Here is a 26,870-nt window from a genome sequence, read left to right as displayed (position 1 = left end):
TCTTGCTAAGAACAAGCGATGTAGGACTAACTTTGCTTCCCTTGTGGACCTCATCGGTTACTCTCTCTCTTTCTGGAATTGTATTTATTGATTTAAGATCCCCCAATATATATGTCAATAATGAAATGATGGAGATAGTAATGTTTTATAAAATGATGTTGTATTTTTGGTGCATTATCAGGTAAATAGCATGAGAAAGATTGTACACCAGTTAAAATTGGTGTAGAAAACTTAACTGGTGGTCCTAAACCTTTCTCGTCATTTCTCATATCATATTATTAATAAACTTAATTGCCGCATTGTTCCAGCCTATAAGAACTACATAATCATTATTTGTCTCCTGTTCTTATCAGTTTAATATCTGATACATGGGCTAATAGTCCATTTGAATTAAATCAATTTTTATAGGGAGAGACCAGAGAGTCCATAGTGGTAGTTCTCATGTGTCACCTTTGTCTTGCACTATAGCATAGTTTGGTACATTCATCCCACCCAAATCAGTTCAAATTATTCTTCGATGTTAGATTAGGATTTAAGAATTCAAAAAATGGTGTTGATGGATTATAGGGTTCTGTTGTGACAGAATACAAAGTGTGACCCATTGATGCTTTGTTATTATTCACATTAGGTTCTTTAGTAGGAGATCAATCTTCAATCTTATGTATGAACAATTCTGTTATGAAATTCTACCTAAAATTAAACCTTACAATGGTGAAATATATATATATATATCTGAAATATCAAAACAAATTAATTGAATGCTCTAAAGTAAATTGTAATAGTTTTTACTGAAAGCGAGTGAAATCTGGGCTATTAATCACACTCTGATAACACGGTCGTGGTTCATCGACCATGTCTTTGGTTCCCTAAAACTCAAGGATAAGCGGTACGAGCATATAGAACTGATCTGTTTTTCCAAGTATACAATTTTGTGTTCATGTATATATACACTTATTTAGCTGCATTCATTAAGAATGCTATGTAAAATGCTTGTAACGATTCTGGATTTTCTAATAAAGTTGTAAGATGTTTCTTGCATAGCAACATTTATCTCTAATCATAGACTCAGTGGCTTACTTGAAAAGAACTGTAATATATACTCAATTTTTTATATATAATCCCTTATTTTGATCTTATTAATACCCTTCATAACAGGATTATGATCATTATGCTTTTTCATGTGGGCAGCCATGATGAATTAAGATGTGAACCCCATACACTCAACTTGCACAAGTGGAAGGAGATCATAACTGAGTCCCTGAGATACTAATGAATTTATTAATGAATATAGTTACACAAGATAGGTCTTCACATTTTCTTTATAGTTTTTTTCATATGAAATAAACCAATGATTCCCATGTATACTTTTGTGCTTCTGAAGCCTTATATATATATATATTCTTGTTTCCAAATCTCAGGCAGCAAGCATATTATAACCCTCAAGCATTTGTGGAAATGCTTCCAAATTATACAACTTTTGATGTATATTAGCATACATACAGATAAAAAATTTTCTATGCAAAAAAAAAATTATATTCAAGATTTCACCCTAAATTTATTCTAAATTCATCTAAACATCCTAATTCTTTAAAATCCATTAAATACTTTCACCATACTAGACTCGTATGAATTTATAAGTTTTTCAAGTACTAAGTACATTTATGATAAAAAAAAAATTTTAGTGGACTGATAGATTCTTATATTCTTGAGGTTAAATAAAAAATGCAACAAGTGTTTGTGCACTTAATCAAATGTGGGAACCACATGAAGAATATGCTTCATTGTGGGAATTAAACCGCCAAGGATAAAGTTTCTTGGCACCAAAGACAGAATATACCATTAAAGTATTCCAGTCTCATAGGCACAAACAAATCTTATTCAACACAAATAAAACAGATACAAAAATTTTTCTTGTCATCAGCAGAGAGAGAACTGCATTAACATTTCAACCAACATTACTGATGATGAATCATGATTTAACAAGGAGCTTATAGATGAAAACTCTTTTGCTGCTTCAGCCCAACATGCATGGAACAGTTTGTGTAAGTTCCACCCTTTGTTTTTGTTTGTTCTAAAGTGCTCTTATTGGAATTAGGGGCAGGCAATGGAATAGGAGGTACCATTTGAGTCAAAGATAATTGGATAAGTTTTACCTTTCTGACTGAAAGTTTATCTTGGTGTGTTGAAGCATGTTCATCTGATGGCAAAAGATGTCCATCCAACATGAAAATCAAGGCTATTTTGATTGGTATGTATGTATATATTGAATATTCTTTTGAATTCAGTTTTGAATAATGTTGCATAAATAAAAGAAATTAAGTTGTAAAAATATAACATCTTGACAGATAAATGTGTCATATATTAAGAAGGCAGTCCAATGTACAACCATGATACAAGATAAATAATTCAATGGCATGAATTAGGAGTTGAGACTTTACATAGGTACTACTTATATACATCCTTCTATGATGAATGAATTATTTCACAAAAGAATGCCTAAACTTTTTAGGTTACTCAAAAAGGTTTCTCCAATGATGGATCCAACCTTAACAAATACAGCAGGGTATCCTATTGGAGCATCTATCCATTCTTCAATTCCTTGTTTTGAAAACACTTTTCCTGTCCATACATGTAGCCAACTAGTACTCTCTCCCAATGGAAAATAGGCTTTCACTTTGTTCTTCCCTTTGTCAAGAACAGGAACCACTAGAAACTCAGAACCAACCAAGAATTGCTGATAACTTAAGTGATGAACATGTTCATCATTCGGGTAATGTAGAAATAGGTGGCGGCATACAGGAAGTCCTCTTTGTGAAGCTTCCTGTTTACAGAAAGAACATTGAGTAAGGGTCATTTTTAATTGCCTGCTGCTGAGAATGCTCAATGTATATGACTAAATTAGTGTGTAAAGAGAGGTTTTGGCATCACCTTCACTAGTTGAATTCGGTAAAATTTCCATGCAGCATATACTTTTGCGAAGCGCGCAAAGTGTGAAAAAGTATGTTGGTTTGAATAGAACTGGCTGTTGCATGATGGTTTGTTTCCCTGCATCATTAAATTGATGTTTGATACAAAAAAATCTTTAAAAGACTAACTCAAGCTTGCAGAAAACTTTAAAGGACTCATCCAATGTTTACTCAATTTTTTATATTTACTTTTGAAAATAAGCATTTGAAGTTTTCTATGTAGCTAAATTACTAACTAAGGAATCAAAAAGAGGAAAGTTTTCATCAAATGCATTGGAAACTCGAAATTTTTACTTACTTCGTGGGTGCGGAAGACAGTGGTGAAAGAATTTAGCTCCATCCACCTTAAAAGTAATTCTTGAGTTCTTCTGTACTTAACAATAGGCAAGTTCACAGTACAATATCCTCCAATGTCACTATGATTAAAAGCATATCCAGAAATTCCACTGCTTAATAGTCCAACAACTGAACTCTTTATTCCATCATTTGTTTGCCAACTAACCATTTGATCTCCTTCCCAAAACAGCATCCCCCACTTTGGGCTATCTCTAAAACCAGCCCTCATGAAGAAAACTAACTCTTGCTCTTCTTGTTCTTCAACAACTTCTTTGTTGATTTTGGCCCACAGTTCTGGGTACCTGTTATGAGCCGAAATAGGATCTTCACCTGAATATAGAACAGCATCAACAGGAAGGCCTTCACCAAAGTCAGCCATCCATCCTCTTACTCCATCATCCACCATTTCTCTTAGGACTTTCTTGAACCAGGTCCCAGTTTTTGGGTGTGTTAGGTCGAGCATTCCCACGTCGAAGGCCGTGTTTGGAACCATGTATGCATTTCCATTATTGTCTTTCACCAAGATGTCCAACTCTTTTGCCTCCTCAAACAGGTTTCTTTTTTTGTTTCTCTTCTCATCAACCTTTAACATAAGATCAGTAAAAAAGAAAATAGATATGAGTAACATTATCTCTAGCCAAACATGCATACATAAGTACAATAATTTTAACTGATAAATCTAAGTTTAGAGAAAAACAAGTTTATAGATGAAGTGATTAAAGGGAAGCATTACCGGAGCTAGACAAGGATTGCAATATGTCATAACTTTGATATTCTGATCACCAAGATCTTTGATAAGTTCCTTCCATCCACAATACCTTTGTGCATCCACTTCCCAATTCCACCAAAGTTGTGAACCAATCAATGTTTCTCTCTGCCCTACCCAATCCTGTGCAGTTTCCACAACGATCAAACAATGAAACTCCAAATTAGCAGAGAGTTATGCTTAGTTATGCTGGTTCAAGATAGAGACCACTTGAATTATTGCAAATGAATGAATGAATGAACTTCATATCAGGATTGCTTAGTGTAGATGTGAGGCATTACCTGCAACCAAAATGCTGAGACAGGAACATCATAATCCCTTAGTTCATCCCAAATTCGGCGTACGGCTTCTGTGCCGCCCTGCATTCCTACTATAGCACTTGATATTATCCATTCTGGAATCTCAGGTAGCCTTCCAATGGTTTCGGTGAAATGCTCAATTAGTTCACAAGGTGAGTTCCCATGCAATATCCTCCCTTCAACTGAATTTCCATGGATCTGCATAATCCATTGTACAAAAAATTGTAAATGCAAGCTATATAGTATATATATTGATTGTAGCAGCAGATAAGTATATTCCAATTTGTCAAGTGTTTGATGCATTTTGTCATTACATTATACAAAGTTCTAGCTCATTTTTGTCACTATTAATTAAACTGATCATTTGTTGATTCTACCAGGAACCGTAATTCCATCCCACTATCTTACATTCTCCAATTTACCAAATTGACCACACAATTTCAATACCTGTATCTGTACTCTGTCAGATCTTGTAAGATCAAAGATAGTATAGTCATATCCTTCAAGGTATAGAGATCTCATTTTTGATGTCATGTAGAATGGAGAAGGAGCATAAGTTGTACTCCAATCACCTCCTGCCCTGCCAACATTGAAATCTCATCTATTTCAAAAAACATGTATAAGTGTATCTTAATGATTCATACTACTTTGAATTCGGTGTATGAAGATGGTGCTTTAAACTACCTGTAACTGACCAAGTTGGCTGCTATGGTGATTGGTTGATCTCCTCTACCAATACCTTGTTCTTGAACCAAGATTGGGACCTTTTTTCCCTTGAAATCCATGTGAGAGAATTGCTCCCCAAAGCCATAAAACCTCTCATTCTCCTCACTCGCATATGTCAACCAAACCCTATTGAATTCTTCTGCTTTTGGGATCTCAAAACTCCCCATTTCTTCTTCCTCCACTGAGGAAACTAGTACAAAACCTCTTGGCTTTGTAAGGTACCAACACCAACCAAGCCTCTTCTTTCTATTGTTCATTCTCTTCTTGAATCCTCGGTAGATTCTAGAAGAAGTTGTTGTAGTTGTGGGAACCTGCTTCTTGGTTCCTGAAATGAAGCTTGGTTTCTCAATCTTCACTTGAAAACCAACCTGATGATTGGTTTTCTGACTGAACAGAATCCAATACCTTGCATACCTATGTCACAAAAATACAAATACAAGTATTCAATACAATATGTAAGTATGGAAATTCTATTATAGAATTAGTCTTAAAACCCAAAATGTTCAAAGTAGCATCATTTGATGCAGAAATGTGAGTGAAAAATTATAGTTAGTTGCATACACAGAAGGCCTTTTTGCTTCAAACTGAATACTTGCATTGATGCCATGTTTCTGAAACCTTTTTGTCTTCTTAGTCTTGTTGAATAGCCTTCCAGTGATCAACAAAATCGGAAGCTTTTTCGCCTTTTCTTCTGCATCATCATCACATGGAGAATAATCTGCAGAAACTTTTTCATGGTCTTCCAAATTGTGATCAAACTGGCAATTATCATTGATCACCCTTATACCATCAATGATTTGGTGGTTGCAAACCAAATGAACGTCTCTATCTTTGACAAGGAATGATCCTCTACTCTCCTCAACCTCAGTGTCAGCCATTGCAGCCGAGAGAAAAGCTTGTCCTGGGATAGAACTCCATATAGGCCTTGTTGGTTCGGAAAGGTGTGAAATTGAAAGGTGCACACCATTGTTTGGGAAGCAAGAAAGCTTGAAATCATTGCCAATTGGGAAGAACAAGTTGTGGTCTGAAGTAGGCACTGTCTTGGCGTTGATGAAGAGAGAGCCTTTGACATAAGGAATGGTGGTTGAAGCAGAAGCAGAAGAAGAAGGGAAAGGGTTATTGAAATGCTTCTTGTGCTTCTTTGTTATCTTAAGGATTGCCATCTAAATATAATAAATAAAACACAGCAAAAAAGAAAGAATGCAAAAGAGAATGATTTCTTCTTTATTTTTCTTTCCAAAGTGTGAAATGGATTCTGATAGTTTTAAATGGATTCTTGAATATGTTATATGGTTTAGAAGATGGAAAAGTCTTTTCTAAATGGCGTGTGTTTTGTATAAAACGGTCATGGGCATAAAGCTTTATGACTTTGGTTGTCTTTTATTAGGTACAGACAGAACACATCAAGCAACCAAAGTTGATTTGGTATCACCTTGGACTCTGTCACTATCTTTTTCCTTCTCATGTCTTTCTATTTATGTCTTAGATTTAATATTTAATGACTTAGTTAAGTGTGATTCTCTTTAACATTAGTTTAGAGAATGAGATTCCAATTGAATATACCATTTAGACGTACATTAAAATTAATTATTAATATAAAATATAAATTATAAATTAAAATAAAATAATACGTCAAAAATAAGTTAAATAATATATATATTTATATAAAATACGTAGTGATTAATTTTAGTGTACATATAATATTTTTGTTGAACCATATAATACCCTTTAAATTCATTTTTAAGAGTGATTTTCGGAATTTTTTAGATACTAATGATATTAAGTTGACATGCATAAAAAAATAATGTTATAATTTTGATATATGCACACTTCTGTGTATGTCTTTATTTTGCTTTCTATTAATCAGTTTGAATATAAAAGTAAAGAATATACAAAAAAAAAATACTAAAAAATATTTCATATAACATTAATTTTTTCAATTTTGTTATATTCAATACGTAATAAATTGCCTTTTTAATATTATTTTTTAACATAAAATTACAAATTTATGTTATTAATTTATTAATTTATTAGTATTACATTTTATGCCACTTATATCTTTAAAGTCAATTTTATACTATCTTTTATTTGGTGTCTAACTTTTATTTAAATTATATTTTATAATAACTTTAAAATATTTAAAATTTTTAATTTTAATATTTTTAAATTTAAAATTAATTATTTTAACTATTTTAACAATTAGGCAATATCTTTTTAGCATTATAGCAAACACTTATCTTTAAATAGCATAGGACTAGAACTGAGCAAAGAATTAAAAAGCACAAGGGAAATATTGTTAGTTAATTATGAATCTTCCCATCATAGTGGAACTATTCTTATTTCTTAATTAGTATGAATGTTCCCTGATTATTGGAGCACGTTCCACATGTTGCACCTGGACAAGATACGAGGTTCCATTCGTTTCAGAGAACATTAAGAAACAAATTGTGCAAGGCTCAGCAATGATGTTAGAAGCACGTGACCATCCATGTCCAAGTTCATCTCTTTTTAACTGTTTTCTGATTTGATTTCTGACGGCTTTGTTTGGGACGTAGTTCCTTTGGTAGCTCAACCTGCATCTGGTCTTTCTTATGAAGAAGATTCAGATTGCCATTAACTTCAACAAATATTGCACTCAACGTCTCAAGCAAATCTCTTTTACTCAAATCCCAAGAAAAAAAAATTCCTTTTTGAAAGTGAGAAAGGTGTCTATCTTTATTCTATAAACATGTTTAATATATCTTCTAATTTTTTTAAGAAAACAATAGGTATCGTTTTCAGAAAAATTGCCTCTTTTTAAAAGGAGTAAGCTATATGTACAAATATTTTTGTAATTAATTCTAATTAAATTAATATATAATCTAGTAAAAAAAAAGTTTGTGTATGTCATTATTCTATTTTTTTTGTAATTTTTGCAGCACACAAATTTTTAAAATTTAACACAAAAAATTTTATACATAACATAAATTTATTGATATAGCACACAATTTTTTTTTGCACATAACACACAAATTTTTACATATAACACACAAATCATTGTTACGAATATATTTTATTTGCTGCAAATATATTTTATTAGTTGAATGAGTCGTATGTAATTCTCCAAAAATTTATGTGTTGCACATCAAAATTCCTATGCTATCACTAAAATTTATGTGTTATGCATATTTTATTGGTACAATATATAAATGTTTGTATATAGCACACAAATTTTTGCTACGAATGTATTTTGTTATTTGGGTGTTATGCGTATTTTATTGGTTAGGAGAAGATGAAAACGACGAGTACGTTGTTTTTAGTGTGATTAAGTGAGGTGAGTGATTTGCTTCGCCTGTTGTATGAAGAAGATTGAAGGATCCAACCTATGGTGATTTTGCGTGGTGGTTTCTTCAACTTCAAATCTACGTTGTCAAAGACAAGTTTCTTGAAGGTCTAGTAAAAAATCCCTTCCGATGACCTAAGTTATTAAGAACATATTTCTTAGAGGTCTATTAGAAAAAAATTATTTCTTTTTAGTCAATTCTATCCTTTTACATTAAAGTTTGTGTCTTTTAATTCTATTTTTTGTAATTAATCCTTCATTTTTTGTTTCTGCTGCTGTTTATTTCCTTATCATCCATGATGATGATAATAAATAAAAAATAAAAAAATAAATTAATTAAACAACATCAAAAAGAAGAAGATGCCCACTTGTGTGTAAAAGAGAAGAGCAAAGACTTGGTTAAAAACTTAATTCAAAATATGATTGAAGGCCTCATATTTCTCTTTTAAAAAATCTCTTTTCAAAGTGAGAAATATACTTACGGATTCGGATAATGTTGTCAAAGTTATCAAATAAAAATATTTTTATATGAAAAAAATACAAAATTTAAATATATTTATGGTGTATTAATTAAAATAAAAAAATTTAAAATTTTTATTAGTAATAATTTTAGGAAACATTAATATTTTGTTTACATAGATAATGAAAAATAAAAAGAAAAAAATGAGGAAAAAAAAGAAAAAAGGGGAGTTTTAATAAATCCTACAACTTAAAAAAAATAATTATTTTGAAAAAGAAAAAATATGTGAAGAAAATTTTTTTTTCTTGTTAGTAAACAGTCAATTAAAAAAGGTGGATACTACAATGAAAACTTTATAATTGTCTTTATTTAAAAATATTTTTTTTGATCCTTGATGATGGATTGTATGGTTAAATTTTAATATTTATAAAAATGTTGTCTTTGTTTAAAATGTAGTTAAATAAATAAGTTATACTTTTAAATAAAGCATATTCATAAAAAGATGTTTTTACCATCTTCATTTGAGTAGTTGCCTAAAAAAACATGAGAGAAGTTTTCTTTATAAAAAGAGAAAGTATAGGGGCCAATGACCTAAGCGTATAATGTGTACAATGAAAAAAAAAACACTCAAGTTGAATGACGCCACTAATCATAGATAATAAGAAAAGTTCCCATTGCGAATGTGCACAACTTTACAACTCACATGTTAATGACTGCGCCAAACTTGCAAGAAACAATCATTTTCATCGAGAAGATACCTACACAAAAATCAAAAGATATTGTGCAACTCATATATCATTAGATTCATTACATCACGAGTTATTTAAGGAGAAAACAAAGAGGTTTGTTAACAAGATTCGTATTGCCAAAATTATAGATCATTTGCATCAAAACTGGTTATATAGTAGTTAAGATTAGGAACGATGATCCAGAGCATAACATGATGAACTTGAATTGAATAATAAATCATGAAATCAAATAAAGACTTATGTACATCTGCAATCTGAACAAGACTACAAGCTCAATGATGACTTTAATGTATTGATGTAGTTTATTTATTATTACTTGTTAGCAAATGGGTCAATAATATGAAATTAAGTTCCTAACCCTTTAATATAGCACAACAGCATCTAACATTTTTTGTAATTAGCTACCATTTCATCCAAAAATCCACATATAATAAAAGTGCATATAAAATTTTTTTTGTTACATGGATCCCAACTCCCAACATTTATTTAAATTGACTAATGAGTTAACCATTAAATCAATCCAAGTTAGCTATGTTCTCTCTACTTTTACACACTATAAAACATAAATGGGCCGCTTTGTGGGATTTAGTCCACTCATTAAAAGTTTTTGAATCTGTTTTTGTAAAGAAACGTATTGGTATATACTATATACGGTAAAGTTATTAAAGTGGGTACGAAGTTATATTTTGCATTATTTAATATTTAATATTGAGGTCAATTTTCAATTTTGTATAAGAATTATCATTTTCTATTTTTTTTTATAATACATTTAATATTCTCTAAATTATATTTGACAAATTTTAATATGCCTATGTTTATTAATTTAGCTACGGTGACAGTTAATAGAGAAATGGCAAGTGACAAATGCGATTATAGAATAATTCGTTTTAGTATGTTCTGAGAATAGTGTTAACGAGATGTAATAGTGGGGGTAAATTCTTTGGAGTTACCACATGGTTAAAGAAGTAATTTCACACATTTAATACTTGGCAAGATTTACCGTATAGACTAGGGGTGCACATGGGCCGGGTGAAGCCGGGTTTGATGTGACCCAGATCCGGCCCGAAATATACACCGGGTCTATTTATTAGACCCGAACCCGATCCTAGATCCGATGAAACCAATACACTTTCGGGCCACAATTATACCGGGTGAATACTGAGTGAAAATCGGGCCGTTAACATTATATTACGTTGATACCTTTTTGTAAACTAGCATGTAAAAATATCCAAATTTCCAAGGTTCCAACCATTAGTTAACATGGTAAAATTCACTTAGAAAAATATAACAAGAACCAACCATTCTTTAAAATTAAAGCATAACCACAATCAATATTAAAGCATAACCACAATCAATACTAATATTGTCTAATAATACCAAATATTTAAATCAATATAAATAACACAATCTTATGTATTAGTCTAAAATCTTATGCATTCTAAATATAAAACATTAACTTATAGTCTTATAATGACTAATAACACAAAATATTAAAGTTTACAATACTTAAATTTCACGAAAGAATAGTCATGATCCATCACTAATAACACAAAATATTAATTGTGTATGATGACCGGGCCACCGGGCCGACTTCGAGTGACCCGAACTATGGCCCAGATCATACCCGAAATAATGACCGGGTCTATTTTTGAGACCCGTACCCGACCTTAAACCCGATGAAATCACTCCAAATTAGTTCCTAAAGTATTCGGGACCGGGTCGGATCTTCGGATCGGGCCGGGTCTGTGCACCCCTAGTATAGACATAATAAAAATATTCACATGTGTAGATGCAGATGTGTTATGGGCTTATGGCTGTGTGAATGATATTTTGGTATGATAATTCTGTGTCTTAATTGTTGCGATGTTGTGGAATCAGTTTTTTTTTTTTTTGTAAGTGCTGTGGAATCAGTTTTATCCGCCACATTGTAGAAGGCAAAGATTTGTCCCTGTAATAATTACGAATTAGGTATAAGATTAAAAAGATAATGACAATTTTTTTTTGAAATGAATGACATGGTTCTTTTTTAGTGTATGTTGTTGGGCCAAATTTGTGAACATGACATGAATTTTTTGTCCGCAATATATTGAGTCAACTATTTGATTGGCGTAACATATGATACCTCATTACAAAAGATGTCTTCGCCAAACTTGCAAGAAACAATCCTTTTGATTGAGAAGATACCTAAACCCAAATCAAAAGATATTGTGGAACGGATGAAGTTAATTTTAGGTAATCATCTAATGAGCATAACTCATATATCATTACATCTTATGTTACTTAAGGAAGAAATCGAAAATTTATGAGATAATTGTTTAAGAAATTTGACCAATAAGCTGCACCCTTACTGAATCAACAAGATTCGTATTGCCAAGACAACATCATTTGTATCAAAACTGGTTATATAGTAGTTAAGATTAGGAATAATGATCCAGAGCATAACATGATGAACTTGAATAATAAATCATGAAATCAAATAAAGACTTATGTACATCTGTAATCTGAACAAGACTACAAGCTCAATGATGACTTTTATGTATTGATGTAGTTTATTTATTATTACTTGTTAGCAAATGGGTCAATAATATGAAATTAAGTTCCCAACCCTTTAATCTAGCACAACAGCATCTAACATCTTTTGTAATTAGCTACCATTTCATCCAAAAATCCACATATAATAAAATTATGCAGCTGACAGATTTTGTTCTTAGTCATAAAGGATTTTTCAAACATAAAAAATTTTAATTCTAAAGATGCTCGATCAACAACTAAACTAATAGTGCAACCCTTACAGAAATATCTGTTGATTTCCTCAATCAAGCAAATCCGAAGCTGGATTCTTCCTAAAACCATCAACTTGAGCCAACAGATTTGCAAAATCTCTGTTGGGAAATACGTTATCAGCCTTCATGCTGTCCCTAATCCGATAGGCCGGAAGCTTGGCATTCATATAGGCCTGTAGGAGAATTTGGTATTGCCTCAGACGAATCGTGTAGCCAGCTTGTTTCATTTTGTGCAAAATCTTTTCTGAATTATGGACGTCACCCCTCTTAGCATACTGCTCCATAATAGCAATATAAGAAATGATTAATGGTTTCAACTGGTTTTGCATGATAGCCTTTTGCAGAATAGTGTCTGCCTTCTCCACTTCCCCTGCTTGGATGTGAAGTTTCACTAGGTCGTCCAATGTCAATGGGCCTATTTGACACCCGCTCTCTGCCATTCGCTTAATGAGATCTTTGCCCTTTGCTAGCATCTTATTATTTGCATAAACCTTCAGCATGACTGAGTAGTTCTTGGAAGAAAGCTTCCACCTCTTTGATATCATTTCGAAAACAGCCTCTGCTTCATCAATTTTCTTCAACTTTCCAAAAGCTTCAATCGCAGCAAGACAATCTTCAATTCGAGGGGAAGCCTGACAGACCTCCCAAATTCTTCCCACTTCATCAGCCTTACCCAGATTTGCGTATAGAGGAAGCAAATATCGACCAAGCCAAGAATTCTCTTTCAAATTTTCACCTTCCATTTCCTTCAACATATCTTCGGCTTTTTTTTCAAGCCCAGCAGTTTTGTAGTGTCCAACCAAAACTGCTTTTGTTCGGATGTCTGGTTCAATCCCTTGAGCCTTCATTTTCTCAACAATTAGATCCATGCCATCAATATCTTTGGACTGGCCTTTTGCGTCTATTAATATTTTATAAGTAAAAGGAGAAGGTTTGACGTTCTCATTTTCCATCATTAACAATACATCGGCTATTTTCTTCTTGTCATGCCTCTTATACAGAAGAAGCAACTGATTCCAAACATATGATGTAAGAGGGAATTTCAAATCCTTCATTTTGTTGAAAGTTTCCTCTGCTTTCTTCAAATTGTTCTGAGCAACACAACTTGCTAAAAGGGTTTGATATACTGTCTCTCCTTTAAAAGACTCTGGAATACGCTCAATGTACATCTCTGCTTCATGTAACCCACGCAATTTAGCAATCAAATCAACACGGGTAGCATGATCTTTCTCAGTAACCTCAAGCTGACTTTTTGATACAACCCACTCTGAGAGCTACACAGAACCAACCATAAAAAATAGATAAAATCACACTGGAAGACATTATTCATGTAAAAATGAAAAATAAAAGAAAAGTATTTACAGCTAGCAACAAATCAGTAAATAAACCTACAAAAAGCCAAAGTTAACATGTGAACATAATTACAACAAATAACTGATGAAAAGATGCCCATAACTTGCAACAGCAGAACAATTTACCCATGGTCAGGTGCATTTACAGCTGATCAACATGATATGATTGTTAGAATTTCGCACAAAGTCACAAATTCGATCCACATCCATGAACCAAATTCTGATCGTTACATAAAAGGGGTATTCATTCCGTGAAACATTGAGGGAGTGAAATAGAAGCATTACGTCAAAGAAAACTAAACACTCACAAGATTCTTCTTTAAAAAAAATCAATAACGGCTAAGGTACGAACAACAAAATTATATACGGAGGAGTTGGAGCACAGCATGGCATGACATTGAATGACTACATTAATTTGCTCAGTTTGAGAGTTTCAAAATGACATTACTTGAAAATAATATTCGAGAAAACATCAAATATCCACCATTATTGACATATAAGGGTAATGAGAAATTAACTTAATTACTAGCACAATACTTTTAATGCTATGTTCTATTTATTGGGAGCAAATAATAGTTTGATCCAATTACCTGAAAAGCTTTAAAATACAGTTTGCGCCTCCGAAGATTAACCATGGCTAGTGAGATATCTTGTCTGCTTAGTTCTTTCCCTTCTTCAACCCACTTATCCATAAGCACTTGAACAGAAGTAGTTGGAGAATTATCAATCAATTTGAAAATTTCTGACTGAGCTCGTCGACGTCCTTTTTTCTCACTTGGTTCAACCTCAGTGTCTGAAAACTCCAACTCCTCGCGTGGCTCCTCACCATCTTTAATATCATTGAATTCGTCTTTACCATATTCAGATTCAGCAGCTGGTGTCTCAAGCTCGGAAAACCCATCCTCCAAATCATCCTGATCTTTCGTGCTACTGGCATCAGCTTGCGAAGAAAGTTCGCGCCTACTCACGGTGAATTTCAGTGAGGCATACCCAGAATGGTAGAACATATTCGGCAACAAAAAATGACCATATGCCATTCTAGATGAGTCCAACGTCCTAGAATCATCTTCCACCCAAGTACCCGAAACTGATTTGATGCAAGAAGCTCTCACATTAAATCCTCGATTCCTAGGAAAAAAATGTTCGCACCATTAAACAATCAGCTCCTAACCCTCACTAGTATTATAGTTATAGAAATAAATGTAAAGCCTAAAATAGACAAATAAAAATTTCATAAAGAAAGTGACGTTCTTTCTATTTCAAATAGACAATGCATAATATATCTATTCTAAGGTGCTACACATGTGAGGCAACCCAATTGATAAGAACAACGTACTAATCAATAAAATTTAGCTCGTCTATCTTCATTTCTTAATCTATTGATATTGTGTTTTAGTGTCGCGGATGCATAACATAAAAAAAAAATCCTAATTGATTTAATTTTGTTATTTTTTCTCCCTCAAATTTCGTATATGTTATCCAATTTCTCCATTACAAAATCAATTAAAAAATTTGACAAAAGCGGAGTTGCAATCGAGACTAGGGGACGCGAACGGAGCTATAAGATTGATTTTTTTTTTTTTTTATAGCAGGGAGAGAAAAGAAGAGAAAGAGGACGATTAGGGTTATGATTACCTGAGAGGAAGAGAAGCTCGACGAAGAGCCCACATATTTGACGGAGCAAGATCCCTGGAACCGGAAGTACTACAGTGAGAGTGTGAGTGTGAAAGAAGAAAGATGGAAGCTTGGCTTGAACCTTGAACCCTAGTTAAAACCCTTCTCTCTCTACATTTTTTTTTTGGGCTTGGCTTCTCTCTCTACTTTTATGCACTTAATAAAAATATAAATGGACCAGTTTTTTGGTCCACTTATTGAAAGACTTTTGTTTCTGTTTTCCAAATTACTAAAAAAAAATGTATATTATACATTAGTATTACATTGAAAAAAATTTGACTTAATTTATATAAAAAATTAGTAAAGTTAGAAATTAATTCTCAAAATGTATTCAAAAAGGGTAATGAATGAAAAATTTGAACTTATTTTAATAATTATATAAATATGTAATAAGCTGATTTATATCAGAATTATTACTTTATATTTGGATGGTTATAATTTATTTTGTTTAAATTTCATTTAACATTATTGTATTGTATATATGGTAAAGTTATTAAGGTGGGTATGCAATTATTTTTTACATTATTTTATATTTAATATTGATGTTAATTTAGTATGATAATCATGATTTTGAAATAATCAACGGTTGTTCATATTCAAAAATTTTAAATTATTTTTGAAATTATTTTTCATCTTCAAATCATCAATTTCAATCAATATCCTCTAAAATATATTTTAAATACATCGACAGATACTTTGTTTAATTTGTGTTTATTCTTAATGATATTATCCACAGATCAAACTTTCTCTCCCAGTTTTTAGATCGAGTATCGTCTCCATTAGATAAGAATGTAGAGATAAAATAGAAATGAACATAGAAAAGAAGCCTGATTTCACTAAATTTATAGACAGAAGATTGAAAGAGAGATACATCCAATTTTCTTCTTGATGATATAAATATCATTATGTGCAAAAGCTAATAATCATCTATGCAATAAAAGATACACACATTAATAATTAGTTGACAAGCTTAATCATTTGCTTAAACTCTTTGAAATCAAGCATGCCATCGCCATCCAAATCCACTTTCTTGATCATGTTCTTGCAATCCTCTAAGGTCTTCTTTCCTTGCCTTAATCCCAATGAACACAAAACCGAACTCAATTCCTCACCACTTACAAACCCGTCGCCATTTTGATCGAACAATTGGAAAGCCTCCTTCATGTCCTCTTCCTCGTCGCCGCCGCCGCCGCAGACGTCGTCGTCGCCCATTACATTCTTGTACAACCTCTCAAACTCGTCAAAGTCTACGTATCCGTCGCCATTCGCGTCGAGTCTCGCGATCATTTGAATCAAATCATGCTTCATGACGCCTAACCCTAGTTTTGTTACGGACTCTAAAAGCTCCTCCTTTGAGATCTTCCCGTCGTCATCATGATCAAACATTTGGAATATGCGTCCGAAATCCGCCAATTGATTCATGTTTGAGCAATGAATTAAACACACTATTACCACAATTGAAAATTGGGAAGATTTGATTGATGGCTTGCTATGTTTTGATGAACAATGAGTGAGATGGTAGGGTTTAAAAATGTGAGGGGGGGAAAGAAAAAAGTTAGTACTAAACAAAAGGTTGGCAGAGAGGTTTCTCAATATTAACAAATTAAACTACAATTGATGAGAATGATGAAATGCAGTTACAAGTTAATGGCACATCCATAATCCTGTTACACTTAATTTGTTTTGTTTGTTCTTTAATTAGGGCGTTTCACAAACTAAGCTAGTTAATGATACCATTAATTTGGTTCATTTTGTTAATGTATTCACAGGCACATAGAGTGAAATTGCAATATACATAATGGCTCTTTCTTTTTTCATATCATAAATTAGTTGTGCAAGCTAAGCAAGTCACTGTTATAGTGGTATATGTATATCTACCAACAAAAAGCTGAGAATTTTGTTATTAAAATTAAATAATTAATACTCTAGCGTGGAATTTTATAATTGAGGGATCTCAACTTATTTTTATTTCTAAGATAGATAATTAGATATTCTTGTAAATATCAATTAAGTAAATTTTACTTTCATTTATGAAAATTCAAAAACAACTATTTAATTTTCGCTACATTATCAAGTCATGTTGGTAATTGAATTTAATAAAATTGGTCCAATAATTTATTGGATACCCAAAAAATTTAGTTGAAGAAAAAGGAAAAAAAAGACTTCTAGGCTTCTAATAATATAGTACTCTTTTGGGTCATTTTAGTTCTCATTATTATTTCAGAAATCAAATTATGCTTTATAAATATTGTATTGTGAAAATAACTATAAATACTTTAAATATTCATGATATAAAGAGATAAAGTATTATTTAATAGTTTTTTTATTAAATATTATTTAATAGTTATTACTTTATCTTTTTGAATATTAAAATGTTCAATTTAATTTCATATATTTTGATTTCGTTTATTTAAGGTTTAATTACTCTGTTGGTCCTTATAGTTTTACCAAATTTTCAATTAGGTCTCTATATTTTTTTTCTTTCAATTGGGTCCCTACACTATTATTAATTTTATAACTAGGTCTTTTATAGTGTAAAAAATGATAGAGTTAACTCAATATTTATTTGCAAATTAAAGGTATTCATAATTAAAAATCTAACTAGGTCCTTGACAACATGTATTTTGGGAGACATTTTTTGTTAATTTTAACGTTTTTTATATGATAAAAAAAGATCTAATTACAAAATTAAAAGTAGTGTAGGGACCCAATTGAAAAGAAAAAATGCATAGGGACCTAATTAAAAATTTGATGAAATTATAGGGACTAATAGAATAATTAAACCTTTATTTAGTTATTAGATTGGACTTTATGTTAGTGGATTTAGTTTTTTTTTTTTTAATTTTGACCTAGGTTATAAATACTTCCTAAACTATTGTAGTCATTGTAAAGTATAGTTGTCAAAATCAAACCGGTAATCAAATCAGTCAGTTGTTGGATCATTAGTTCAATCAGTGAGTCACTGGTTAAGCCGATTAATTCAGTCCCACGTGAATAAAAAATATAAAAAAGAGTAAAAAATTAACAACTTGTCGTAATATATACATAACAAAATAGTTTTTCAAAATCCACAACTTGTTTAGAATGGTCCCATGTAAAATCAGTTTTTTCTCTATTGTTATTTTGTTAGGTTCCAATTATTGCATTAGTAGTTGATCCTTGTTCTTGAAAAGTTGGTGTTTTTGATGGTGTATTTGATGAAGCAATCCTAAAATAATATATATACAACAACAACATAGAATAACAATATTACACTGTAAAATAAAAAATTGAATAATCTACCTAAAAATCAACAAGTTATAATTAACAACAATTAAGAATTAATTGATTTGGTTAATCAACATCATTAATCAATTGCTCAGTTAATCAACTTATAAGTCACTAACTGAAATACTAAATAACTTAAAAAAATAAAAAAAAAACATACATGATGCAGTTTACACTTTGCAAAACGTAGATAGAGAAGGAAAGACCAGAGACCAAACACAACGACGACGAGAGATGCAACAACAAGATGCACAGCAAGTGACAAGCCAATAAGAAAGATGCACAGGGGTTGACGGAACGAGGCAGAATAGCCGGTGACATCACAGCAATCATGCGATGACAATGGCAGTGATTGGTGATGTGAGCCTCTCTGACTCATTGTGTGAGATTGAGAGAGGATCAAGTCTCCGACTCTCAACTCTTAAGTGGGGATGGGTTTGGAGGAATGAGGGCTTTGTTAGCTGTGTTAGGTTTCTCTTTTTTATTTTTAACGATAAAACGACACCGTTTTAGGTTAGGGCAAAAAAGAAAGAGCTCCAAACTCGTCCGAATTTTTTAAACCTGTCGATTCATTGATTTTGGTTAAAATTGGCCAGTTCGTATCGAGTCTCACTTGTTCATTTTTTTGTGCAGTCAGACAACTCATCTAGACCGACCTTGTGACCAGTTTGCCAGTTTTTTGGTCCGACCAAACAGGTCAATCCGAGTCTGACAACTATATTGTAGAGTGATTAGAGGAGTGTTTTGGCTTTGTGATGAAATTATGGTATGAACAAATAAGGTTGTGTAAATTATTCTCTTAGCTTGTTACATCGGAGAATTGGTTAAAAAAATTGAGTCTCTTTAATTCAGTTCTCAAAATATAGCGTACACAAGTTAAGTTGAATGAATCTTTTATTGTTACATCAAGTAAGTGATTCTTTGTATTCAATTTCAACTTATCTTTTTTATTTTCTATTTCAATTCAATTTATCATTTTTATTCCATTTCAATTTTTGTCTCTTTGTTTACCTTCCGTTTCATATCAGCAACCCCTGAGCATTAGGTGCCATGTCTTACAATTACTCTGTTTTTAGTGAAGAGCACTCTTCTGTTAAACAGTACTCAACAAAAAACGAATCAATTCTCAAATTTAGCCAAACGGCATGGCATCTCTATATTATAATAATAATAAATTATTATGTTGGGGCATTGACAATTTCAAATAAACGGATTAGAATATGAAAAAGAAAAGCACAGAGAAAGGAACAATATTATCTAGTTATTATCATAATTCATAAGCGACAAGACCAAAGGTAATAAACTTGTTCATGTCTCTCGGTTTTCTCAACAATATTGATCTTAAAAATCGATCTATATGTCATCAAAAAGATTGCTTTCTGGAATAATGGAGAAAAATGAAGAAAAGGGTATTAACATGTCCCTCATGGATTTGCCTGAGGCCACTTTGGATTGCATTCTAAAATGGCTGTCACCAATTGAACTGTGTGTTATGTCAATGGTGTGTGCTTCTTTGAGGGATAGGTGTGGAAGCAACCATTTATGGGAAAAACACATGGAATTCAAATGGGGTAGAGTCATTGGAGAAGTTGCTTACAAAGAGTGGCAATGTCACATTAGAAAAGCAAAGGAAGGAACACTCTTGGGTGATTATTTCACCAATCTTAATGGATCTTTGGGATCACTTAGTGGCACTTGGCCTGATGATTTGTACCTTGGTTCTTACTTAGAAGATTGTGGCAATCTCAATGGTCAATTTTCAAACAAGTTCATGAAGGCCATGTATTTCTCTTTAGAGACGGGAAGGTTCTGGTTCCCTGCTCAATTCTACAAGGTATTAAAAATAAGAAAATGGTTTATCTACTTGTTTTTGAATGATATATGTTAAGTTTACAAATTAAAATTTTTTTTATTAAAAATATAAAAAATTTAGAGTGTGTTTGGTTTATATTTTTATTTTTTGTTTTCATTTTTTATATTTTCTATATTTTGAATTTTGTGAAGAAAAATTGAAAATAATGAAAATAATAAAATTTTATCTTCCGTTTTTATCTTCTATTTTCATTTTTTTCTTCACAAAATTAAAAAAACAGAAAACATTAAAAATAAAAAACAGAAAAAAATGCAAACCAAACGCATCCTTAAATTTTTAATGCATTTGTCTTATATTCATTAAATGAAAGTATTTAGGCTATGTTTGGTTTTGAGAACAGAAGAAAATAAGACATTGAGAACAAAAGTTAAAGGACAGAAATACAAAAATTAATATTTTTATATTTTATTTGGTGATAAATTAGAACAATTTATAAAAGTCTAAGTTATTTATATTTTTTTTCATTCAAAAATTTGAAAAAAATATAATAATAAAAAATATAATTATGAAAAATTAATAAAAATAATAAAAAAAATAAAAAATAAGTTGTCTCTTATTAGTGTCTCTTATCCTTTCGTCAAGATAGATACAAAATACATTAATTTTTATCTCTGGACACAATATTTTTGTCTATGTCTTATCTTTCAAATATAATTTTATACCCCTATCTCACAGTCCCGTGAATATAAACAAACACAATCTTAAATCATTTCACTAATAATAAACTTATTATGTGTCTTTAGAACATATATTAGATAAACCCATAAGAAAATGAAGTTTCAGCTTTATTAGCACTTATATATATACTTTTTGGCCTAATGACAAGGGGCTTGAAAGCTTGACCTAGTGCTATGTCTTATTTTCTTGCAGGGATTGACAATTTACAATGCCTTGTTTAGCTATGATTCCAAATCTGATATCTTTCAAGCAAGGTAATAAGGGAATAACTGCCTTAATTATTTAATATTGAACTTCTATGACTAACTCATCTTGTGATGATTGGATGCTTAATTTGTTTTAGGCAACATAATGGTGGTTGGAGGTTTCTAGGAAAAAATATTGGGTGGGATATGGTGAGAATTCCTCCTATTGAAACTCCTCCCTATACTCTTCATATCACTGACTGTTTTTACGACTTAAAACCGGGTGATCACGTTGAGATTCAACGCAGAGGAATTACAGAAACTCATTATGGTATGTGATGTAGATATTTTCATCATGCTAATAAGATTTTTGTTGACAATGTTGTTTGATGACTTAGCCTTAATTAATTAATTTTATTACGATATGATGATGATGATGATTAATTTCATGTGCATCAGGTTGGAGGTATGGTGTTATTGGCCACATGGAATCATGTAATGGGAATGAGAATTATTGCCACTGTCAACACAATGGTGGGAAATCTCAAATCTATTTGCTAATTTCCGTTATTTTATTTTAATTAAGTTATACAAAAATATTATTGCAGCTAATTTTATTTTATTATTTTTGCACAAATTTAATAAATAAAAGAGTTAAATGAATATACATTAATATGCTTATTGATATACTAATTTGGATAGAGGAATTGGTGGTGGAGTTCAAGCAATACCCTGAAGCATCATACATGAGAAAAGTAGTCCTAAACAGAAGGAATTCAGGGGAACAAGGAAGCAGAGCCACTGGTTTCTTTGGTGGAATTAGAAAGCTTCACAATCACCATGATATTCATTTATGGAATAACCGCCTCACAGCACAAGCCCTCCAAGTACTACTACCACAACTTTCAAGTTTTCAACTTTTTTTTTTTATGTTTTCTAAATCATAAAAGTTTCACAACATTAGATAATGAATTATAATAAATACTTAATTTTGGTAAACTATTTTAATATGTTGCTAGTGTTTCAATCTTGGATTCAAGAAGCCCACCAACAATCTCACTTATATAGCCTAATTGACAGAATTACTCAATTTAATGGTATTTTTTTTCTACTTATCTTATTCAAAATTAAAATGCCTTAGCTTCTGTTTAAATAAATAAAACAAAACAAGATCTAAAATGTCCAACAACCATTACTCCAAATATTTCATAGAAATAATTCCTAGTCTAATTTGATATTTATGTTGGCAATAGATGATGGAGCCTAGACTACACTATGCACCTCCAGTAGAAGCACAGTATCCTGTCCATGGCCATCAGTAGAGATTTTGAAGTGAATTTCAGGTAGAAATGTAATAATATGCTTCTTAATTTTCCTTTTTTCCACTTCAATTTCAAGTTCAATTCCATTTACACAAGTAAATTTGTACTTATTGGATGCAAAATTTTAATTGGCCATCATACATTAGTTCATGATTTTGCTGCATGCAATGCTCCTTATGAAGATAAGTTGATAACTAGTATAGTCTTGGCTTGTATACTTGAACCCTGCCTGGTTCGTGATGATGATTTCCGTTTTCTAATTTTGCTTTTATTTAAAGCTATTCAGATCATATTATTGCTTTGAGAAGGCAACTTGCCCTCTTAATAATAATAATAATAATAATTTGTATAATCACTCTCATTATCTATAATAATAAGCATCATAATATGCACTTTATTTCAATTATATTTATCTAAATTATAAAAATTTCAGAATATTATATAATCAATTATATATAAAATTTTAATTTGCACTTGAACTCACTACTTAAAATTAAACCTATTAAATTAAAATTATGATTTGTACGATGACAAAAAAGTTTGGTGAACTACTATTTTGAGATTGGTGTTAGAGTTTCACTCTTGCATTCAAGAAGCCCATTCACAATCTCACTTGTATAGCCTAGTTAATTTACAAGTGTATGTACATAATTAATTTGGGTTAATTCACTTGTCCGGTTAATTAAATATTAAAAATTTAATTTTTTTTAAATAAAAAGCTCAACACACAATACAATAAAGTGGAGCATTTAGAAAGTTCAGAGCTACAATATAAACACTAAACAAAAAATTGTAGTTATCTCTAATATTGCCATCAACAACTAGACGGAATAAGCCAGCCCACTCTCTGTAGCTTCTAATCGACTTGTAATAACTTTTGCAACGCATGTTTCTTGATTCCTGAAAATCTTGACATTCATTTTCAACCACGTATTCTAAATGATAGCAAAAAAACCAATCAACTGCCTGTTACGTTCGATTTTTTTTACAAAAACTATTGTCTAACTCTCAAAATTTTGTTTAATGTTCCTGAAACTTAAAAATTATTATTTTTTATAAATTGAAAATTCAAGTTACATCTTATATATACAGCAACTTGATCAATCTATCAAAAATCGAATTTTTTATATCTAATTTTTTCTATCTTTTTCAATTAGATTTTCTTTTCCAAAAAAAATATATAAATTTAATATCAAATCCAAAATTAAAAAGAAAAAACCTAATTTATATTTTAAAAATTCTTAATTTAATAGCTGCAGCAGCAGTATTAACCATTAAAGTTTATCATATTTTCTAGATCTCTATGGCAACGTGGTCAAAAGCTGACACAGGTGGTAAAACCGTAAAAGCGTGTCACTGTCAAATATATATACTTATGTTTTCATGTCATTGCCGTACATTATTGCTCTATAATCTAGATAGTTTTCATAAAAATTATTTTTAATATAGAGACAAAAATTCGGAAATTAATTTAGTTATGGAGAGAATAATGGTGATAATTTTGAATATGGATGTATAGTGAGTTTTTTATCAATGTGAATCTGGGTGATTCAGAGACATACAAAATACAGATAACGTTGTGGCGTAAAAAACAAAAGGTGGAAACTCACCTGCAGTCGACTGCAGGTGAAGTTGCTTCTGGATCGTTGGTTTAAAAAAAACCGATTTATTTTATACAAATGATTTATTTAAAAAAATCGGTTTGAATAGATCAAATAACTACTTTTAAAATAATTTAAATTCTTTCTAGTGTTATTCCTAATTTCCTAACAGATGAATTTGATATGTTTTTTTTCTTCATTCATATTGACCAATTTTTCTTTAAATTTATCTGAAACTTTTTTTTATTTAATTTTTGTCAAATATATGTATACAAATTGTTTGAAAAAGTAAAATTTAGTATTCTGAAAAAGAAACAAAATTTACGGTTTTTTTTATAGGAATGGCATAAATGATATCATCTGGCCTTTTTTTGTGTCTCTGTTTCTATTTTCTTGATGAGTTTTGTTTTATTTCCCATAACTTACATTTTCAGTTGCTTTTAAATTAAGCTGTAAACAGATTTTAAATTAAACTGTAAAAATATGTTCAATTGCAAATTTATCGTTAAATTAAATTTTATGGTAATCAATCAATTAACTTTTATTTTACTAATAAACTATTTTCATGCAAATTATTGTTGATTTTTCAATATTATTCTATAAATAAATTATTTTTTTAAGATAATAAGAATAAAACAAAAGTATCTAATCCAAATATTAATCTGGTCTCCTTAAATAATTGAACATAATATTATTAACTTTGTCTACAACAAAAATTTTTAATAAATTTTTTCAAAATAAAATTGATTCAAAAATAGACAAAAAAAAAAGAACAACTAATGAAAATATTTATTTTGACATTGCCATCAAGAATAGGATAGCCATAGAAAAAATTCAACCAAATAAAAAGGACCTAACTCATACAATTAAACTACCATCATATCATCACAATAAACTATAACATCACCAACTAAAGAGACATATAACAAATATGAAAGAGATCATGCCAAAATTTCAACAATGCTCATGCTATCAACTAGTCTACGTTATACCATAATTACATTTTTGTCATCCATCACATGAAATTGCCATGAATTATCTTGGTATTTATGATCCTGAACATCAAAATGGTGTGATGACATAAATATGTACGTATTTATTAAATAATTTTCATCATTCACAGAGGAATGAATAAAAACATAAATTAAGAAATACATTTGAAATAATAAATTTGATTAAGAAATATAAATAAAAGGAACATACTTAATTGAAAGTTTCATATTAGTTCTGAAAAAGGGATTGAAAAAGAACGAATTTTACGTGCGAAACGAAGAAGAAGGGAATAAAAGTAACTGCTTGGTCTAATTCAAACCAATTTTTTTAAATAAACCATTTATATAAAATAAATCGATTTTTTTAAACCATATAGTAACACGTGTCAACCATCCAGAAGCAACTTCATCTGCAGTCGACTGCAGGTGAGTTTCTGCCAAAACAAAAATCCGCATACCTGCAAAACGCAGGATGCGATTGAACTGGACAACGAAACCAGGAAACGAAACATGTTGAGAGGAACAGTTTTGACCAGCATAGGGCTAAGCAAAACGCAGGTTGCGTTTGTCAGACCTACACAGCCAAACGTGGGTTGCGTTTTGTAGCGTTCCTATTTGCGTGCCATGTGTTGGAGAAGATTGTTGCGGGAGTGTTTAAAATGCAAAACGCAGAGTGAGTAAGTTTACTGAAGAGGAGAGAGTTACTGAAGAGTAAGTGTTATGTGAGTGAAGAGTGAAGAGTGTTGCTGTGTGAGGAAGGATTGTGGGAAGAAGAAGAAGAGTGAAAAGCGTAGTTTCATTTGGTTATCAAATAAAAAATGGTTCAAGATTTTACTAAACTGAAGATCACATTATTGAGTACTTAGATCATCTTTAATGGATAAGTTAAAATTTATTTTAAAATTTTATAAGAATAATGTTTAATAAGAATAATGTTTATGAATACTTGGATCATATAATACTGTTTAAATTTTATGAGTACTTAGATTATATAATACAATTTAATAAGAAGAATGGTTATCGTTATGTTTTTGAAAGAAAAAATAAATAATATTTAATTATTTTTAGTCTAAGTATAAATTTGCCTTGTGAGTACATGTGAGTATACAGCAAATTCATTGGTTAAATATTAAATTCTTAAATAAAATTCAGATCCATACTTGATCCGTCATACTCGAATGTACTAAAACATATGTAAGAAATAAATAAAAATACTAAATTCTTTAGCATTTAATTGTTGTTGCTATTTTTTTAACAAATTATTAATCGATATTATTTAGAATTTAATAATTATCATTTTTTTTGCAGGCTAACAGGAATTTGTTACCTAGAAAACTCGATCCGTCCGATACCTTTAACGAGGACTCGACAACATGGGACTTGACGATGTAAGTTGTAACCAGTAACGTTCAATATTTTTATTCAGAAGAATAATTTTTTTAATCGGCCTGTTCGTAACTAATGTGCAGTTCATATGTCGGCCGTATATGGGAGTGGGGTTCCTAATGTGCTCGCCCCC

General features: G+C 31.0%; 4 protein-coding genes, 1 long non-coding RNA gene and 1 pseudogene across 7 annotated transcripts; 3 read left to right on the top strand and 3 right to left on the bottom strand.

Moving 5' to 3' along the window:
• The first annotated feature begins 317 nt into the window (after window positions 1–317).
• Window positions 318–488, top strand: LOC127740119 (uncharacterized; annotated as a pseudogene).
• A 1,246-nt stretch (window positions 489–1,734) lies between these two features.
• LOC110273381 (uncharacterized) lies at window positions 1,735–6,161 on the top strand. Its single transcript, XR_002364928.2, has 3 exons — window positions 1,735–2,042; window positions 2,189–2,248; window positions 5,728–6,161. It is a non-coding gene; the product is annotated as an uncharacterized LOC110273381 (long non-coding RNA).
• Window positions 2,406–6,256, bottom strand: LOC107492697 (uncharacterized). The gene is made up of 8 exons (XM_016113751.3): window positions 5,655–6,256; window positions 5,052–5,507; window positions 4,815–4,947; window positions 4,350–4,565; window positions 4,036–4,191; window positions 3,265–3,885; window positions 2,929–3,045; window positions 2,406–2,821 (listed from the first exon to the last, which is right to left on the bottom strand). Exons 1-8 carry the CDS (start codon window positions 6,254–6,256, stop codon window positions 2,483–2,485), a joined length of 2,640 nt encoding a protein of 879 aa, XP_015969237.1. The 3' UTR covers window positions 2,406–2,482.
• Window positions 6,257–12,197: 5,941 nt separating this feature from the next.
• LOC107492700 (pentatricopeptide repeat-containing protein At1g80270, mitochondrial) lies at window positions 12,198–15,555 on the bottom strand. Its single transcript, XM_016113753.3, has 3 exons — window positions 15,395–15,555; window positions 14,350–14,887; window positions 12,198–13,681 (listed from the first exon to the last, which is right to left on the bottom strand). The coding sequence occupies exons 1-3, from the start codon at window positions 15,427–15,429 to the stop codon at window positions 12,437–12,439; spliced, it is 1,818 nt and encodes a 605-aa protein (XP_015969239.1). The 5' UTR covers window positions 15,430–15,555; the 3' UTR covers window positions 12,198–12,436.
• An 835-nt stretch (window positions 15,556–16,390) lies between these two features.
• LOC107492602 (calmodulin-like protein 3) lies at window positions 16,391–17,018 on the bottom strand. Its single transcript, XM_016113636.3, has one exon. The coding sequence runs from the start codon at window positions 16,853–16,855 to the stop codon at window positions 16,391–16,393; it is 465 nt and encodes a 154-aa protein (XP_015969122.1). The 5' UTR covers window positions 16,856–17,018.
• Window positions 17,019–19,987: 2,969 nt separating this feature from the next.
• On the top strand, window positions 19,988–26,728 carry LOC107492603 (F-box protein At2g26850-like). 3 transcript variants are annotated; one of them, XM_052262801.1, is made up of 7 exons: window positions 19,988–20,534; window positions 21,444–21,505; window positions 21,595–21,767; window positions 21,896–21,970; window positions 22,139–22,323; window positions 22,690–22,779; window positions 26,660–26,728. In XM_052262801.1, the coding sequence occupies exons 1-6, from the start codon at window positions 20,058–20,060 to the stop codon at window positions 22,756–22,758; spliced, it is 1,041 nt and encodes a 346-aa protein (XP_052118761.1). In that variant the 5' UTR covers window positions 19,988–20,057; the 3' UTR covers window positions 22,759–22,779; window positions 26,660–26,728. The 3 variants fall into 3 exon arrangements, with proteins under 3 accessions (XP_052118761.1, XP_015969124.1, XP_015969123.1); XM_016113638.3 differs by lacking the exon at window positions 26,660–26,728 and adding an exon at window positions 22,456–22,533 and having other exon boundaries at window positions 22,690–23,057; XM_016113637.3 differs by lacking the exon at window positions 26,660–26,728 and having other exon boundaries at window positions 22,690–23,059.
• Window positions 26,729–26,870: the final 142 nt, after the last annotated feature.

This window comes from Arachis duranensis, chromosome 6, assembly GCF_000817695.3.
Source record: "Arachis duranensis cultivar V14167 chromosome 6, aradu.V14167.gnm2.J7QH, whole genome shotgun sequence".
NCBI lineage: Eukaryota > Viridiplantae > Streptophyta > Magnoliopsida > Fabales > Fabaceae > Arachis > Arachis duranensis.
The sequence above is the reverse complement of the archived record's forward strand: the minus strand, read 5'-3'. Positions and strand labels throughout refer to the sequence as shown.